Source organism: Micropterus salmoides, unplaced genomic scaffold (assembly GCF_014851395.1).
Source record: "Micropterus salmoides isolate LMB-PRFRI ecotype aquatic unplaced genomic scaffold, ASM1485139v1 Ms_hic_scaffold_5, whole genome shotgun sequence".
NCBI classification, from domain to species: domain Eukaryota; kingdom Metazoa; phylum Chordata; class Actinopteri; order Centrarchiformes; family Centrarchidae; genus Micropterus; species Micropterus salmoides.
In genome coordinates, this window is record NW_024044237.1 from 26261080 (window position 1) to 26280134 (window position 19055).

The window sequence follows — 19055 nt, forward strand, 5'->3', positions numbered from 1 at the left end:
AGATAGTAATTATGAATACAAAATATAATCAACTAAATTATGTAATATTATAGATTAAGTTACTAGTAGCATATAAAGTAGTTGCAATTAGCTCCACCATTACCAGCTCCCACAAGTGATGCTTAAACATTAATGCATCCATAGCTATAATTCTGCATGTACTTTTAATTTTAAGTAAAATGTTTAGTCTTTTATATATAAACCATCATCTTTTCAAAATAGTTTAAACAAAATACACTGTAGTAGTAGATAAAAAAATTCAAACAGTGTACAGCTGGACCATGAATCAGCAGGAAAAAATGTTCACTTTAAACCATTATTTTTCAAAACACAGGATGCTCTTCTGTACTGTAAAAAAAAGGGAGATTAAGCGTTTTTAATCCACTGAACATGAAACACTCACGTTGTACTGAATTTCTGGTTGTAATATGCTGCAATCAACAATTATTTCCATTATCAATTCATCTTTGGAGTATTTTCTGAATTTATCAGTGAAATGCAAAAAAGTGCCCATTACAATTCAGGGAGCATGGCAACCTCTTCACAACACAACAAGTTTTCAATTATCACATCAACCCCAGCACATCCTCAAACAACTGTAAACACATTATTTTTTTAATCTTTGTTGGAAAAAATTACCAAAACTAATAATCAGTTCAAATAGTTGCAGATTAATTTTCTGTACATCCACTAATGACTAATCATTTCAGCTCTAGTCATATTTTTCATTTATATTTGTCTGGCAAAATTTTCTTTCCACTAAGTAAATATTGTATTTTGTAAAAACTATTGTTGTGTAGCAGATCGATACATAACATGATGACTGCATACAGAGGAAACAAGCTCTGACACCACCCTGAAACGTTTGGTGAATAAAGCATGGTGAGCTGGAGTTGTACGATGTGTTTGGACTTGCATTTAAGCTCAGGCTGGCCCGAACCTCGCTGTGTGTCAGAAATCTTTGTATTTGTTTCATTATTGATTACGTCAGAAATGTAAAAATTGAGGGAACAGAGTAAAATTTCGTTCTTAGAGTATGTGGGAAAAAAAATAAAAAGTACGGTAGAGTCAAAGCACCTATAAGCAGGTCAGCATCTGCCCTGATTAGTGCAGTAGCAGTGAAACCAATGGATTTGGATTATTAATTTGTGTTGCCGCTTTCTGTACCATCTAAAAATCTCATTCTCGATGTGAGGTCTCTGCTGAGCTGAAACCAGTTCAGCAGCACTCCATCTCGTACATAAAGCACGCTGCCTATAAAATCTGTCTCATGTGCCTCAAACTGCTGATACTCAGCAGTGGAAATCTGCTTGGCAAATTCAAAAATCATTTGAGGCTACAATGCAAACGACTATAATAAAATGACGTCTCAAGTCGCTCCAACGGCATCAGTGAGTGAAAGGAGCGCTGTTTGTCTGCCAGACCTGGTGGCTAAATGAAAGCCGATCCAAACCTTTAAATGGCTAATATTTTCAGGCTTGGATTGCAGCACCAGGAAATACCTGGGAGAGGTACACCTTTAAGGAATCAAATTTAGCAATCCGCAGGAATGGTTGGAAAACTTTACCCAGAGGACTCTGGCTTTCCGTAACCTGCCTCCGTGCTTTTTGGATCCCGTAAGTTCAGGTGCAGCGATTAAAGCCTCCTAACGTGTTAATGATGGTGGAATATTTCATTCTAAGTTTGTCAGTTTTATCCCCCATTAGCAGGCAGGAATGTCCTCTCCTCTTCTCCGCTCCGAGGTGATTGGTTAACGTCTTTGGCTATTTACACTTTGCGGACAGGCACATCCATTTAGGGAAACAGAGGAAATCATGTTTGAGACATAATATGGGTCTATTAATTAAAATGCTCTGTGCACTATTTTATCTTTTCATAAACAAAGATTTGAGAGAGAGAGATAGATAAGTAGTTTCTTCATGAGTGAAAATCTATTAAAACTATTATTTAAAGTATATTCTGGACATGTGAATGTGTATCTTTTTAACAACTAGTCTAAAAATAGTCTAAAACAGTCTAAACGTGATCAAGTGATGCCCAATTTAAAAATAATAGTCATTTGCTCTTAGTGCTGTAAGTAAGAAGTGATTTATACTGTTTTGAAGCAATGAAATAAAGACGCAATATTCAGTATTTACATTTATGAAACAAATGTCTTTACATTGACAGGTAGGTAAGACATCTAACACAGTTATATTGATATACGGGTAATACAACAACTAGATTACCTCATAGACAGCAAGAAACAGTTCTTTGTCTGCAGTGAGTGTTTCAGTTTATAGAGAAACTGTTCACGTACTGTCACGTTTTTCCTGTCTGACTAATACTGCTGTTATTTCAAAAGAGAAATACAAAAAAATAAAAAAAATAAAATAAACCATCCTTCTCCTTTTGAATAATAAGTTTAAAAACAGCGACGAGTGGGAGGAAAACTTTTCCTTTCATTCACAGAATGAATATTGAATAATAAAATTCACAATGAACGCTAGATGCCTCACAGTGATTTCTATGTACAAGTGTTTGGATTTACAAACAACAACAAGAAGAAAAATCACCAGATAACATTTGAATGTGTAACCATGATGTCTGTGGAGGTGAAACAAGGGCTTCTGACTGACAGCTAATTTCAATTCAGCCTCTATCTCTGCTGCACATTAAGCCTTTGATTGGCCTGAAAATACTCACAGGTTTGCTGGGCATTACTGAATAAACGGAGGAATGATGAAGTCTGATCCAAACCACATGGGCGTAGAGCAGTAGAAAGTATTCAGGGTGATTCCTACACAGATCCTTAGGTTTACACTCAACCATGAGAGGAGAGTGTATAATACTGTCCACAGCTTTTCAATATCTACAGTCAATGAAGCAGAACCAGTTTTACATGCTAACTGACTGCAGAGGCTCTCTGACCCCCCCAAACAACAAAACTGACTTGGATATGGAGTGCAGAGAAAACACCGCTGGGACAAACCAGTCCACCGCTGTCAGAGGTTTTAGCGTTTGGCTCTCTTGGAAAGGGGCTCCTCTGATTTCTGTCCTCCCCGCGTTCGCACCGCAGGGGGGCTGGCCTCCCGCTTACGGCCCCCCTTCGCCGCCGCTGCCTGGCCCCTCGTCCCGCTGCGGGAGGGAAACAAGGAGCAAGTGTCAGTCTGTGTGTCTAAAGTGTCATGTTTAGGTGCTGTAATTGTATATAATGTTAATTCAAGAGTTATTCATGAAAAGTGTTGCAATAACCAGCACTCCTTTATTACATATGAGTGGAACCTGGCGTGTCCACATTCCCCTTGAGTAGAGAAAAGACAGATTTCTAAAGACCCATTTAAGACAGGAATTTAATTTTAGTTCAAAAACTAAATAAAAATCCATTTTATCACAGATATGATTAAGAAAGACATTTTCATACCATAGTAATGGAAATTAATCATCTAGTTGCTTCCCTTAAAATAGAGGAATTTATAAAAGGTATTTCAAACTCAGTGATTCATTAAGATATAAAGTTACATATTTTTTTCAAGAATTGTATTTTCTAAATAATATTTTAAACATTTATTTTTAAATTACATGTAAAGTATTTATGGTATTTAGACTTCACATGTACATTTCTATATCACACCTGATAGTAATATACTATAATTATATAGAAATATATATATATATATATATATATATATATATATATATATATATATATATATATATATATATATATATATATATATATATATATATATATATATATATATATATATATATATATATATATATATATATATATGACTGAAAGATAGGATAATTAAGCATGATGTAGTGGAGAAGAGTTGTGTGACATGTTTCAATCTTAATACGCTCAATTTTTAGTAGTAACCCAGTTCTGTACACATCTATGAGTAGACATGCAGTGCATAAAAGACATGGAAAAGGTGAGCTACTTAATTAAATGCAGTACTTAAATTATTTACATTTATTTGAGTGTTTCAGACAATTTAAGGTCATGCGGATATCCAGGAGATAAAAGCATACCCAGTACCCACCTAAAATAAAAACACTATGGAATCAAATTAACTTACTGATAAGTTTACATATTTATTAATGGCCAGTGATCTTGTACATGTAGTATAACTCCAGATGTTTAATAGACCTTCCTTTAAAGCTGCTTAGCCAATGCAAAATTATTTTTTATTTTGGGAAGTCAAAAACATTTTGAAATTCTGGGAAAAACCTTTAATTAAATGTTCTCTTTCACAGAGCAGCGACTTAGCAGGCAGTTTTGTTCGTTCTGCTGGACCTCAATGAGACAAACTCACCGTGTGCCAGCTGCGGTCTCCTCTTTACCGTTCTGTCGACTTGCCCGGGTGGATGGTTTACTTGGCTTGTTTCTGAGGAGCAATAAAAACAAATATGAAACAACAGTTGTTGCTTTAATACCAAATCTTCCCCTGCTTTAATTTAATAGGATGTGACAGTGATGATGCCTGCTGGGTGCTTCAGAGTGCAAACATTCAGCACTAAAACAATCAGAGGCTCGTTCATCACCACCGACTTTAGAGGATTATACAGTGTCTCATTACTGTGACTGCACTGAAGAGTTAGCGGTTTGTTTGATTTTATCAAACACCCAGGTGTTTGGGTGGTGTTTTTAGTTGGTTTTATTACATTTTAATTACGAGCTTTTACTGCATGTTTATGCCATAAATCCTGTTAACAAATGATTGTGTGTATTCCTGATATTGGAGTGATGAGATGATTTCAGTAAGCATTATTGTTGTGATTATGATTCTACTATTTGTGTCGATGAGCGGTTACCTCTCAGCCTCCAGGCGAGATGCTGACCGCGTGGTCGCTCTGGTTGCAGCTCCTTTTTCTTCTTCGTCTTTCTCACCATCATCCTCCTCATCCTCTTCATCATCATTCTGCTCACTTTCTTCTGCCTTTTTGTCCTTTTTATCTGTAGGAAAGAAGATAAAATGTTGCGGACATCCATGGGTTTGATATTTAAACCCCATTGATTGGTTTCCTTAAGACACTTAACTGGAGCTTTATATTTCTTCTTCACTTTGAATTTTTTTTTTTTTTTTTTTTAAACTAGAGCCCATCCGATCACCTAATATTTAAGACAGATACATGATTTTTATATTTTAAAATCACCTATATCGGCCAATATTATTTTTCTTCTTTTCAGAAACACATAAACAAAGATTACTCCTAACATTTGTTATGTGTACTTATGAGACCTCACCAAGAGAACATGAAAATATTTTATTGTTATAAACTCTTATAATACTTAATAGTACTTTGGACAAAAGTACAGCTGATTATGTCAGCTGTTTTCTGTGTTTTGTGCCCTCTGGTGGACAAATTATGCAACAACACCACTCATAACATGTTTGAAAGATCAGTCTCTATATTTATTTTTTAATCGTCATTTATCGACCGTTATAAACACTGATTTTGATTTATATACAATTAGTTCATCTGCCAATAATATTGACATACCGATTTATCAATCTGGCTCTGTTAAAAACATTTTTAAAAATATTTATTACAAAATGGCCAAACCTTAATCACTGAGGCAGTTTCCCTACCATAAAGCTAAAATAATAATTTTATCTCTACAATCAATAAATACAAACTTTATTTATTATTTGTCAATGAACGTTGCTCAAGCTTAAAAAAAATCTGTTCTTTGTAACAAAACCCTTCTTGTTTGATTTAGATCAATCTTTAAATCTCCTTACCTGCGTCGTCTGTGGCTGCCACTGCCTTCGACGGTCGTCCCCTCCGGCCGGGTCTCTTTGGAGTAGTCTCTTGATCCTCTTGAAGTTGCTCCTCCTCAACCTGGAAAGATGACAACAAATACTTAAGTCTGATGAGAGTTTAAATAAGATAGTAAAAGGTAAGACTTAAGTTTTAAGTCTTTCCATAGACAATAGCGACAGTACAGCTTTTACAGAACTGCGCTTTTTAAATTTTACTGGCAACATACAACGTCTGGTCTCTTCTCACTGCAAAGCTCCTCTTTGACCTCCTCTTGACCCTCTCCCTGGCTCACTGAAGGGGAACAACCTGGAAAACGATAAATGTACAATACATAATAGTACATAATATTTCCCCCCCAATCAGAATTTTGTGATGTTTTGTCTCTACAATAAGTATCTAGGCCATACATTGTGTGTTCTGTTTTAGATACAGTCTGCAATAATCCCACAATAATATAGATGCATGCTCTCTCACCACTTTCTTTTTCAGGTTGTTCACTTTGCTTCTGTTGACTGTTGTCCTCCCTTACATCCTCTTCGGCCTGGGTTTCCTGTAGAATTATAATTTGAATACACATCGAGACACATACATTGAGAAGTGAATACAGACTTAGATGGAGGAATTGCAGAAAATGTTTTAATTCACAAATCTCACCTCCACAGACTCCTCCATTTCCTCTGACCTCTTCCTTTTCACTGCTGGTTTATCTGGAATGGAAATATGATGATGGTGAAAATTGATAAAAATGTATCATATCTTTTACATCCAGGGAACAGCCAGAAAATATTTTGTAAACTTTAACTCGTAGCAAAGCCGCCAGCCATCCCTCGTCAGCCATCATTGCCAAATTACTCATTCATACCATTTTACAGCTCGTTAACAATAAAGGTTAAAAATAAAAATTGTTTAACTCACAACAGCGTGCTATGAAATACACAAATTAGCGGTTGATGTTTGGCTCAAGTATTCTTTGAGTGGGTAATGCTCTGGCAGACATAACCACACCTCAACTTCAAGTAACATTATTTGCCATGTATAGTTTGACAAGCGAGACAATAGGGCCAGATATTTCAGCCATTTAAAGAAAAAGATGACATAAGAAATAAATGCCTTTTGTTAAAAACAAACGTACATGTGTCAGTGGTCTCTTTGGAGTTGGAGCTTCCTGCAGCTTCAGCGTCTTCTGGAACAGGGGACGGCAGATTGACTTGACTTCCTCGCCGTCCAGTTTTTTTTGGTCCACTTTCCTCTTCAGTTCCCTACAGATTTAAAAAAAAAAAAAAAAAAAAAAAAAACCCCCAAAAAACAGTGAAATGCACTCAATGCTCATGTCCTCTACAAAGTATTAGTCCTTGTTGTCTGCTGACAGGCTTCATCATGTGAAGTAACAAAGTCACATGTACAGAGAATTTCTGTACTCATAAACCTGGTAATGTTGAGTAATGTGAAGTATCTAACATTTATGTACATGTTTGTTTACGTACCTCTTCTTTCTCAGCTGGTTTTGCTAATGAAGTTTTATCTGTGCTCTCCTTGTCGTTATTTTCATCCTTTTTCTGATCATCTGAGGTAAAAAAAAAAAACAAACCAAAAAATGCAACGTCACAAAAAAAAGTCACGACTATTTTTCTAGAAGCTGCAACACTCAACCTGCTCTGTCCTTTTGGCTGGATAACTTGTTAATTATAGTACAATAAAAGTGAAATCTTTTAAGACTTTGTTATAATAAAATCTTCAACATATTGTAAACAAAGGAATAACGTCTCTAATAATCATAGTCAAAATATTTGACAAATTAATTGCAGTCTCAATATTTCCTACAGTGTTCCTCAACTATTCAAATTCTATTTCAAACATTCAATTCCATTTTTCATAACCTAATATCTTGAAATGATTTTAATATATGTGGCTTGTGCACAACATAATATGACTAATAGCAGGACAACAATGATGAACAGTATAACTAATAGGCCTAAATAATCATCTCTACTATATAAACCTCAGCAAATCCCACATTTTTCATAATTTGAAGATTTTCAAAACTTATTTCAGACTTGAACAACATCCGTGTTGGCTAACTTTAAGTGATAATCTTACCAGCAGTGGTTTCTTTGGCTGCAGCTCTTTCCCTGAGACTCGGAGTCTCCTCCAGTTTCTCAGGTTCTTGAGGTTGGTCCCTCTCCCCCTCCTCTGTTTTAGATGATCGACCCCTGCGTGGTGTTTTGACTTCCACAACCTTCTCCTGATCCGTTTCCTGAAGATAAAAAATAAATAAAAAAGAGTCTATGAGAAAATAAATTATGAGCAAACACATACAGATCTCTAATAAAAACATTGTTTTTTTTTATGCATGATTGTCATTTCCACAGTGTTGTTTGTGTTTATAAAATGGTTTTAAAAGCCAAAACAAGAACACTCAAGCAACAATTTTGCATTCAACAACATGTTTATATGTGATAGAAGTGATATTATATTTAAAAAAGCCTATATTTACCTCAGCAGACGGTTGCTCTTTACTTTCCTTTTCTTTCTTCTCATCACCTGATCAGTTACGAGAACACAAGTGAACACATTGTTTTATAAAAGTATAAAAATAATAATTTTTCAAAACTCATTCCAAAAGGCAGATAAGCTGCTGGAGAGGAGCCGTTTGGTGGAATCAGTTCATCCATAAATGGCTGATGTGTTAATGTGTGTTCAATTTGAAATTTCCTAAATCTAAAACTTGGACAATCTTTGAATCTTGAAATTTGCAGTGGAAAGAAAATTTGAGCTACTGTACCAGATTCCTTCACTGCTGCAACTTTCTGAATGGACAGCTTTCGTTTACGTCTTCCTCTTCCCTCCGTCTTCTCTTCCTACATGACAAAAAGGTGTTAGCACAGAAGGTAGGGTAACGCATCAGCACCTACATTTATAATACATAGTACATGAAAAAACTGTTTGGTGTTGTGCAAGGACATCAAAGAACACAAATCAAGTGCCACTGGACATGGTTGAAGATACCTGAAGACATCTCGCCTCCCATCTGATACTTCTTTTAAGTATCTTCAACCATGTCCAGTGTTCTTTTACCTTCCTAGGGTAACTATGACCTGGATGACTGAGAATCTTCACAAACATCTTGTTTGGTGTTACCTTTTCTGACAGGTCTGATCCCTTCTCGTCTTCCTGGCTGTCTGTGCTGGAGACATTACCTTAAAAATACATGCAAACAGCAATGACTAAGATTAACTGAGAAAGTACTGGAGTCTTCAGGGAAGGAATCAGAAACAACACAACATAAAAATCAGTATTCAGTTCCAGTTTTAGCTTCGTGAAGGTGCATTAAGCTCTTAATACCACATATAAAGGATTTCAATTGTCACTCTTAAGATTATACTGCAGTGAAATGAGAAATATAACAGCAACAATTGAGGAAAATCACAACATGAAGTCACATGACTCACTGATTTGTTTGACTAGTTTGGACGGACTCTCGGGTCCACTCTGGCTGATCTCCTCAGTTTTCCCCAGGACATTGTTTTCCACCTGAACATAATGTGTAAAGATGCACAGATCAACAAAAGGGGGAGAATACATACGCAGACAGGTATAGATCAGATAAAAACCATTAAATAACACAGGGTGCAAAGGTTACAGATTGTTTACATCTGAAAAAAGTTAGCATGCCGGAGATTGAAAACACCTACAGTTTGAGGATCACTCTTCTCTGCTGCGACTGTTTCCTCCTCCACTGTCTTACTCTCAGCTTCACCTAGTGGTGAAAAGAAGTAGGGTTAAAGATATTGCCTATTTTACATTTTGATGAATTCACTTCAAAATGTCCACCAAATCCAATTACAGTATTTAGAAAGATTTAAAAAAAGCCTTACTATTATCCAAGTCCATCGTGGCCTGGTTGTCGACAGCTAGCACTTCCTCTGGCTATTGTATGAGAGAGTTTAAAATTTTAGTGAAAATTTTAATAACATTTAAAATGTGTAAACCATGAGTGGTAGCTCACCTCGGGGCTTGCCTTTGTGTCTGTAACATCTGGCTCACTTTGCTCTAAAGTGACAATAAGATTCTAAAGTTAAGAGTCAGAAAGAAAACGAAACAAACCCCTCTTCTTCTTTTCAACCAAAATGTTTTCAAGCACTCGCCTTGTTTACTGGACGTTTCTGACACTTGTTCAGTGGTATCAGAAACATCTGAGCTTTCCCCTGTGGTTCCTCTGACCTCTTCTGTTTCAGACACAACGACAGTATCAGCAGCTGAAATATTGTAGAAAGTTATTTAGCAAAGGAGCACCATGAGATTGATGCACAGATGATGCCTGGTCAAGAAAAAAAAAGTCTTTCATCAAACTAATCACAAGAAACAGTTGCAGAGATCAAAACACGAGAAGCAAGATTTGAATTTAAGCTAAAATAGGAGATTAAAAAGTTTACCTTCCTCACCAGCTGCTGCAATATATTCATCTGGCTGTATTTCAGGAGCAATTTCTGCACGCTTCGCTTCGTTCACATCTAAAGGAGCCTGACATTCATTCAAGGTAGTGTCATCCTCCTTTGTAGAAAAATAACACCTTAGAAAATGACACTCCCACGACATTTTCCATTTGTTTAAAGTATAGTTTTGAAAGAAGCTTACAGTGAGGAGTGAACAGTCCAGAAGGGCTAAATAAAACAGGACATTTAATTTTACAAACGCTTGCTGTTGTTTTTTTACCTGTGGAGTTAGCGACTCTGACATCTCCACCCTTGCCACATCACACATTTCTTTCTCTGAATTTCCAGACACATCTATAAGAGAGATACATATTTCTATTTAGGGAAACATTCTGACATGTTTAGGTTTTCTGCCATTACGGTTTTTCACTTACATGCAGGGTTTGGTTCTTCATCAACAAGCTCAGCAGTTTGTTGAGATATAATTGGTGACGGTTCAGTTGCTGTAAACTCAGTTTCAGCAGCTGTTTGCACATCCATTGGAGGATGCTGCTCTTCTTGTTCAGCTGCACTAGTGTCCATCGGTTGTGGGGCAGTCTGAATCACATCTGGCTCTGCCCTGGCATCTTGGCAAATTAAGGTGGAGGACACTGTGCTGTCAGGATCCATGGAGAGCAGAGTCAGAGCTGCTTCTTTCATCTTCATGTCAGCGTCCTGAATAGACTCGGGTGTCGCGTCCTCTCGACTGCTCTCAGGTGGAAGCCTCGCCTCTGCTGAGGTGCAAACATCCATGAGAGTCAACAGAGCGTCTGCCTCCGCCGGTACAGCTGGCATCTCGCTGAGCCGTGACTCTGTTTCGCCTTCGGGTGGCTCAGGGGTGATATCGCTTAAAGCGTCGCAGGTGTCGTCTGAGAAGGAGGTGGTGACGGTGGTTGTGACTGGGTCAGAGTCTGTGCTTGTGTCTTGGAGAAGAGAGCGTTTCTTTGGCTGCTCCTCTGCGTCAAGACTCGGTGAGGAAACTGAAGACTTTGAAGATTTATCAGACATTTCCAATTTTTCTTCCCTTTGTGCTTTTTTCTCTTCTTGGCTATCATCTTTCTTTTCTGGGACTTTATCTTTCCTCTCCAGTTTTTTCTTAGCACTCTTAATTTCTGATTTGTCATGGAGAGGTTCCTCTGAGACTTTCCGTTGTTCCTTTGCATTTCCCTCTTTTTTCTTTTCTTTTGTTGTCTCAGGTTTGCTGACAGATGCACCTCCTGTACTCTGAACTTTATTATCTGTCTTGGATAACAAAAGTGTCTTAGTTTCATCTTTGGATTTTGATTTAGATTTTTCCACAATTCTTCCTTTATCTGTTGGCTTGACCCTTTTGGGATCTTTGTCAATTTCAGAGCAGGACTTGCCTGACTTCTGGATGTCTTGATCTGCTTTAGTCTTCTCCTTCTCGCCGTCTTTACTATCTGTTTTAGATTTGGGTTTGTCTCCTGGCCTTTCCTCAGTGTGGCTCCTTGACCTTTTCAGGACTTCCTTGGAGTGTTTATCTTTCTTCTTGCTGCTGTCAGACCCGGGCTCCATGTCAGACCGATCCTCAGAAGAGCCGGCAGAATCAGGGCGGAGCAGCTGCTTGAAATCACTTTTAACCAAAGTTCTCTCTCCTTTGGCCTTTTCCTTTTCTTTGCTCTTATCCTTATCTTTGTCCTTTTCCCTAATTTTGTCCTTCTCTGCTTTGACAGTCTCCATTGATGGGGCTTTTGCCTTCTTGACAGTAGCATCTTTAGGACTCTCTTCTACCACTCCATCTGACATGGCCAACTTTCCTTCTCTTGTGGTTCCTGACGTTTTCTTCTCAATTTTAATTTTAGGCTTTTTCTCGCCTCTCTCTTCAGAAGACACTTTAACAGCAGCACCTTCCTTCTGTTGAGGTTCATCTGCCTGATGTTCTGATTTTTTCTCCTGCTTTAGTTTGAGCTTGGCACGTTCATCTGACAAGCTGCGTTCCTTCTCTTTGCGTTCTTTAGAGTGTAATTCTTTACGGGACAACCTATCAAATTTTCCAACTGAACGCTGTTTGAGAGCCTCTTGGGAACCTTGCTCCAACTCCAGGATGAAGGAGTGTGTCCGGCCTTTGTCAGACAGTTTTTTGGCTTCACTGGAGTCTTCTGAGACACTGCCACTCATCCTTCTGTGCCTCTCATCAGACGATGCCGATTCTGACAGATTTCTTATCAATTTTTGTTGTGGAGTCTTTGAGGATGTAGATTTCACCTCCTAATTTTGAAACAACAAAACACAAAAATGCTTGTTACAACTCATCACTCCAAGGACAAACCTGTTACTGGTGGTTTTATTCACGACAGCTTTCACATACCGCTTTCTTAGATCCCTCTATGTCTCCTCTCTTTTTGCTCGAAACATCTCCCTCTTTCCTGAAGAGTGAAATTGATGAATGCATTTATAATGTGTACATAGCAAAAATACCTAAAACATTTCATAGTATTCAGCAGCTGCTGTATGAAAATGCATCTGAGATTTTAAGACATACCTAGAGTCCAGCTTCCTCTTCCTGTTAAGGGCCATTTTTTTCTCCAGAACTTTCCTTTCTTTGCGAGCCTCTTTGGCTCTGGGGCCCTCCAGCCCAGCAGAGTCTCCACTCTTCTGTTTTTTGTGATCTGTGGAGGAAACAAAGCCCAGTAAATCACAGTTAAGAGCACACAAAGCTATTTTGAGGATGCATTAGATTTTTTAAGATGGGATTAATGACAACATGCAGCCCGACTAAACAAACTAGACATCAGACACTGCTATTTACAGACGTGAAACGTGAGTACACATTGCTGTAGTTTTAACACAATGCAACCCAAACATCTTGTGGAAATTTAGAAGCTATTATGCTTAAAATCAAACAGGTTTGAAATAAACGTGATTGTCCCCAATGGGCCAAAGAGTCCACAGCAGAATATTACATATTTACAAGTAAAACGTACACTAGTCTTATCTTATAGAAACATTTTTGGTCACTGTACTCAGCCTAATGTCGTGTAACATGTCCCCAGTCTTACAGGATGCATTGGGGAGGAACATGAATAAATACCGGAAGAGGTAAGATACATGGGATGAAAAGAAAAAAAGAAACCAAATTGTCCACAACTGTGAAAAGTACTTGACAGCAGGCAAGCACACACATGACAGACAGAAATACCTTGCTCTTCAGCCTGCGCTGCTTTTTGTTTGCGCTTCTCTTCCATTCGCTCTCTGTTCTGTTGTCTATTGAGCAGCCTTTCCTCTTTGTCCTTTGCCTGTGAGAACACAGTTAAAGACAGAAACCAATAATTAAAACAACAGACCATAAAAAAAGTTTGTGAGCAACCCATTTGCCTTTGATTTAGCTATACGCAGAATTAAACCAAAGATGATGTTGCTGTACATTTAATGTTAACAATAATCCAACTCACCGCAGATCTCCGGCGTTCTTCCACTGTGATTTCATCATCCGAGTCGCTATAGTAACGAGAGTAGAGGAAGGGCTTGTGAACGTAGGCCTTGCGGCGTGGTTTGCGATCATCTTCTCCTGTGTTTCCACTGGCTTGCTTCTTTTCTGCTATCTCATCTTGATCTTGTGTCAGAAAAACACACATAGGAAAACATTACAATCCAACACAGAGATACAGTCCCCTCCAAAAGTATTGGAACGGTAAGGCAAATTCCTTTGTTTTTGTTGTTCACTGAAGACCTTTGGGTTTAAGATCAAAAGATGAGTATGTGAGTTCAGAATTTCAGCTTTTATTTCCTGGTATTATATTATATTGTGTAGTAGTTCAAACTGTTCAAATTTTGTTTAAAAATACAGGCAAGAATAAAAAGTCGAGACCATCTGGTGGAAGCTCCCCCTCTTCAGAGGAATCTGACAGCAGCTGCTCGTCTTCACTTTCACCCTCGAATGACGACAGGTCGCTAGTGTGGACTGAGCTCACTGTGATGTCGCTCAGGCCGTCCAGGTCAGAGTCCTCCAAGAAGTATTCTGCAGGAAGACACATCAGTATTTAAACACAAGTTTTTCTTTCCTTTACTCGATTTAAAATCACTACTTAAAAGTCAGCGTTGTGGTTTTCAAACATGCATGACTCTCACGCACATATTCTGATCTGGTGTTTAAATCATTATGATAAATTGTTACTAAGCTAACAGAAAACTAAATGTTGTCATTTGATATAATCCATTTACAAATCCACCTGTAATTGTGATTTAAGTGAAATACAGTAACCTGAATATGTATTACCTTAGATTTACCAATATTTGCACTATACATGTCCCATCTGGATAAAGTCAGGGCATTAATAATTTTGAGTTCTGCAATAGACATTTATTTTCTTCATCTATTAATTTGTCAGTTTATTTTTTAGATTCATTGTTGAATTGTCTATACTATAAAATATTTTTAAAAAGTCTGAAAATTGTGAAATATGGCCATCTCAATTTTCCAATGTCTCCAGTAGCCCAAGGTGACTTCTTCACATTGCTTGTTTTGTACAACCAATGGTACAAACCCCAAAGATATTACATTTACAATTACATAAAACTGAGAAAAGCAGTAAATCCTTACATTTTTAAAGATGGGTCCGGAGACTGCTTATCATTTTTGCTTCAACAATTCATTTTCTGTCATTTGACTATTATTCAATTAATCATTTCTGCATTATATATATATTATTATTATTATTTTTTTTTTTTTAAAAGGTATTTATTTGTGAGTGCAGGTTACGCTGCTCTAAAACTGAAAACACATACAGAGCTTACAGCTCACCTTCCTTTATCCTCTCTCTGGCTTTCTGCTTGGCCTGACTTGAAGTTTTCAGCAGATCATCTTCCTGCTTCTCCTCTGTGGGCTTTCCAGTTGTTTTGCTGGCAGCTTTATCTTTCTCCTCCTCTGTCTGCTCCTGAGCTCCCGACTCCTCCTCTTCCATCTTCACCTCCTCTAATAACCCCTCTTTTCCCAGATCCATCTGGTCCTGCGTGTCCTCTGTTTTCACCTCTAATGCCAGGACCTCTGATGCCAGCTCCTCTGCCTCTTCCAGTGGCTTCCCGTCATGGGGGCTGTCTCCATCCTCATCAACACTCATGTCCTGCTCGCCCTCCTCCACCAGCTGCATGGGCTCATTGTAAGCTTGGCATTTACGCCCTTTATCTGCGCCTGAGCTGGCCCTGACGCTGGCTTCCTGGTTGAGAGAGGTTATGGTGTCCAGGATGGACATGGCGTCGCTGGCGGAAGTGGTAGCTGGAGCAGAAGACGAGGCTGTAAAAATGACAGATGCTGTTTAATTTAACATTGAGGAGAAAGTCACCATTCTGGTTGCACCTCTTTCACATGACACTCATAGTGCAAGGTCAGCTACAAAGCAGCTTTCCTGATCAGCTTTATCAAGGTGCACTAGGTTAGTTCACCAAGGCAGAACGAGTTTCAGATACTTCGCTCCTTTTAAATTTAATGAACTGCCCTCAAGCTAAATTCTCTCATTCCTCATGGAGATCTCAAAGTTTGACTATCTGATGTTTTATGACTCATATTTTGTCACTTCATGATTAGTTGTTTGGCTTCATCTGTGTTGTTCTTGTACACTGGTTGTGTGGCTGACTATGTATGAATCTTGTTCTTAGATCTCTCATGAAAAAGAGATTTTGAACTCAATGAGAGTACCTCATTAAATTAAGTTATTAATTGCTTACTGATATGTTCAAAATGTCATGTCAGCAGTGTGTAAATCTGAATCCTCACTGTGCTGAGAGGCAGCCCCCAAGCCATACATTACATACATCATAAACTTTACTAGAAAGGAGAAGTGAACTAATGCTTCAACTTAATTTAAGGCAGCTTTCCATTTTTAAGGAACAGTTCAACACTTTGGGAGGTAGATTTATTCACTTTCTTTCTGAGTTAGATGAAAAAGCAAATAAGCATGTTTCCAAAAATTTGGAACTTAAAGAATTAGTGGAAATTCAAACAAGGAAATGGCTGCTATTGTCTGCAGATCAGTAGATATCAGCCATAAGCAGATGCCTGCATGCTGACATCCATATGAAGGTTTAGTGGTCAAAATCATCACAATAAACACCAAACATGGCTGTCATGGTTAATAAAAGGATGAAATGCCGTGTACCTTGCTCAGGAATGCTGCTCTCTGGTTTGACTTCTATTAAAGGCAGTGGGGCTGGTGGCTCCTCAGAGAAGCTGCCAGGGGACAGAAATTCACGGACCACCCTCTCCACCTGCGGCCTGAAGATGTGGTTGATTTTGGGATCCACCACCTGGGCCACGATCCTGTCCACTCCCTGCTCCAGCATCCCAGATCTAAGAGGAACAGTTGGATTTAACTCTGGGTTCTTTGTACATACAACTAGTTATAAAACATCCCAAAGTAAACAAACACAGCAGAGGTTTTTTTAGGTTAAAAAAGTAGGGAATGCTTTCTGATGCCAAACAGAAGAAGGAAAAGAGAGAGATTGCTCTGTTGTCACTTACTGCAGCACGAGTTGTCGGATGTTGTTTCTCAGCTGGTTCTTGTTCAAATGAGGGCTCCATGTGTGGTTAGAAAGGTGATTAGAGACAAAGTTGTCAACTCTTTGTTTCAGGTTCAAGTAAGCTGGCTGTGCGAGAAAAGGCAAGACAATTACGACAGTTGAGAGGCTTTTGCTAACAACTGTTGGACATTTTTACTTGATAAAAGTCATAACTGATAATTGGTAAAAGGCTGTCATTGAATCAATAAAGTCAGCTAGTGTTTTGCATGTTTACTTAATACCTCCCATTTAGGACATATAATGAAAGCCACTGGTTGAATTACATTCATTCAATTCATTAAACTAGCTTCAGATAGGCAATTCATCACCTTGAGTATTTAAAAAAAGATATGTTGTAACAGCAAACTTTGGTCAGCAGCCAAAATGCAAACTTTTACATGCAACACGCAGCCAATATTCATATTGTCCTTTTCCAACTTTCACATTTGCCTTTTGTTTGTGTCAAAATTGTCAAACACATCAGGATATCAGTCAGTTGTTTTGTTTAAAATCACTATATAGGATTACATTTCTTTGTTTGTTAATGACTTTTTGGCAAACCAAAGGAATATGTATTTATTCACACAGAGCACCTTTAACACATTAAACATGACTATTTCCTTATGTGGTGTAATAACGATGCTTTATGGTAATTTCTGTAAAGTGACACCTTCATCACATTCACTTCACTTCACTACTCTTGAGGTCAGAGGAAAAGAAAAGGTTGATTTTGCCATTATTATTATAACATATATATAAAACAAGTATGACAATCAATACAATGCGGTAAAAAGTGATAAATTGTCAAATGTGATAGATTAACATCACCTGACCAGTCCTTACCAAGTCGCTAAGTTGAATTTGATGCTGCACTAAAAATGAAAGGAAACTAATGAAAATCACTGGTTGCCTCTAAGATAGAAAAGAAACATCTCTAGCTAAATATTTTAAAAATAATAATTAAATTTCAATTTTCTGGCACCACGGTAATAAAAAAACAACTGACTTAAGGCTGTGTTTACAATAGGATGTAGCTTTAGTAACTTGAGTCCAACACAGACACCTGCTTTCAATGTTCCCTAAAAATGTGATCAGTTGTCAAAACATCAGGATGTCAGTAGTCTGTCTGGATTTCTGTTATCAGGGGTTTATCAGTCTGTTTAACATCATTATACAAGATTACATGTCTCTGTTTGTGACTTGCATTTTGCCAAACTAAAGGAATATGTATTTGTTCATGCATAGCGAACATGTAAAAGTATGCCTATTTCCTTGTTCGGTGTAAAAATGTTTCACCCTCAACAAGCTCACTTGACTTCAATAGTCTTTCAGCAACATTTCAGCAATTATTATATTATATATAAAGCAAGTATGACAATCACAAAGAGGCCCTAAAACAGATTAATTTTGAAATGTGATAGATTAACATCACCTTACCAAGTCGCTAAACTGAATTTGAGGCTGCACTAAAAATGAAAGGAAACGAATGAAAATCAATGGCTGCTTTCGAAGTTAAGAAAAAAAACATAAACTCTTACATACATCTAAATAATCATCCAAACTTTTCTCCTATACAATAGTTAATTTTCGGGCACCGCGGTAATAATGAGCAGAGCAAGAGACATAGTGTTTACAGTGGGGTCTAAGTTAGCTTTGGTAACTTTAGTCCAACACACACACCAGCTTTCAGCATTTTACACTAACAGTTATGCAACGTACCATAAGTCATTATACACACTAAGATTTCACGTTATGAAGACGTTTTCAGCGGTTACCTTTGTATCAACGTCTGCCAGGCAGTCCCTCCTGAACTGGTCGAAAAGACCTTGTGTTTTTAAATGACTGACGATCATTGAGACCAGCTGCGGGTCTCCGGGCGGTAAACCAGCCATGTCTGAGTGTAGGTAGCGTTAGCGGATACTCGGTTAATTAAAATGGTAGATAAATACCGGCTGAACATCAGGTAATAGCAGACTTCAACGAACCAGATTTCTGTTATTAATTTCGAAGCAGGTGTGACCCGGAAGGACAGTCCATCCTATAAAAAAAAAAAGAAACGACTCCACTAAACCGGAAGAGATTTGGAAACGAGGGCTTCGCTACCAAAATAAAATGTCTTCTTTTTTCCGGCAACATAAAAATGTGTTAGTAACGCGGGATAAATGGCAGTTAGCGTTAGCTAGTAACATGACCTATTACTTACAAGTTTCTACTTTATTAGATAGCACTTTATTACCTGGCTAAAACGAATTTTTATGAAGGCTGTAATAGTTAGTTTTTGTGGAAACTATTTAACAGATGATAACTTACTAT

The 19055-nt window shown here is 37.8% G+C and overlaps 1 protein-coding gene across 2 annotated transcripts; it reads right to left on the minus strand.

Moving 5' to 3' along the window:
* Positions 1-2071: 2071 nt before the first annotated feature.
* On the minus strand, positions 2072-18769 carry bod1l1 (biorientation of chromosomes in cell division 1-like 1). Of its 2 annotated transcripts, none has more exons than XM_038699535.1 (30): positions 18518-18769; positions 16705-16829; positions 16343-16533; positions 14992-15480; positions 14059-14208; positions 13643-13803; positions 13390-13486; positions 12733-12859; positions 12559-12616; positions 10625-12458; positions 10471-10544; positions 10191-10308; positions 9903-9983; positions 9764-9807; positions 9633-9684; positions 9450-9514; positions 9207-9288; positions 8896-8954; positions 8540-8615; positions 8252-8298; positions 7855-8011; positions 7242-7321; positions 6890-7016; positions 6412-6464; positions 6232-6307; positions 5984-6063; positions 5736-5835; positions 4804-4945; positions 4305-4376; positions 2072-3117 (listed from the first exon to the last, which is right to left on the minus strand). In XM_038699535.1, the coding sequence occupies exons 1-30, from the start codon at positions 18632-18634 to the stop codon at positions 2994-2996; spliced, it is 5058 nt and encodes a 1685-aa protein (XP_038555463.1). In that variant the 5' UTR covers positions 18635-18769; the 3' UTR covers positions 2072-2993. The 2 variants fall into 2 exon arrangements, with proteins under 2 accessions (XP_038555463.1, XP_038555462.1); XM_038699534.1 differs by having other exon boundaries at positions 9903-10013.
* Positions 18770-19055: the final 286 nt, after the last annotated feature.

Coding starts and splice junctions, on each gene's coding strand:
- bod1l1 (XM_038699534.1), bottom strand. CDS start 18,634: ATGGCTGGTTTACCGCCCGGAGACCCGCAGCTGGTCTCAATGATCGTC. Junction 16,534..16,704: donor ATCCGACAACTCGTGCTGCA/GTAAGTGACAAC, acceptor TGTTCCTCTTAG/ATCTGGGATGCTGGAGCAGG. Junction 6,308..6,411: donor AAATGGAGGAGTCTGTGGAG/GTGAGATTTGTG, acceptor ATAATTCTACAG/GAAACCCAGGCCGAAGAGGA.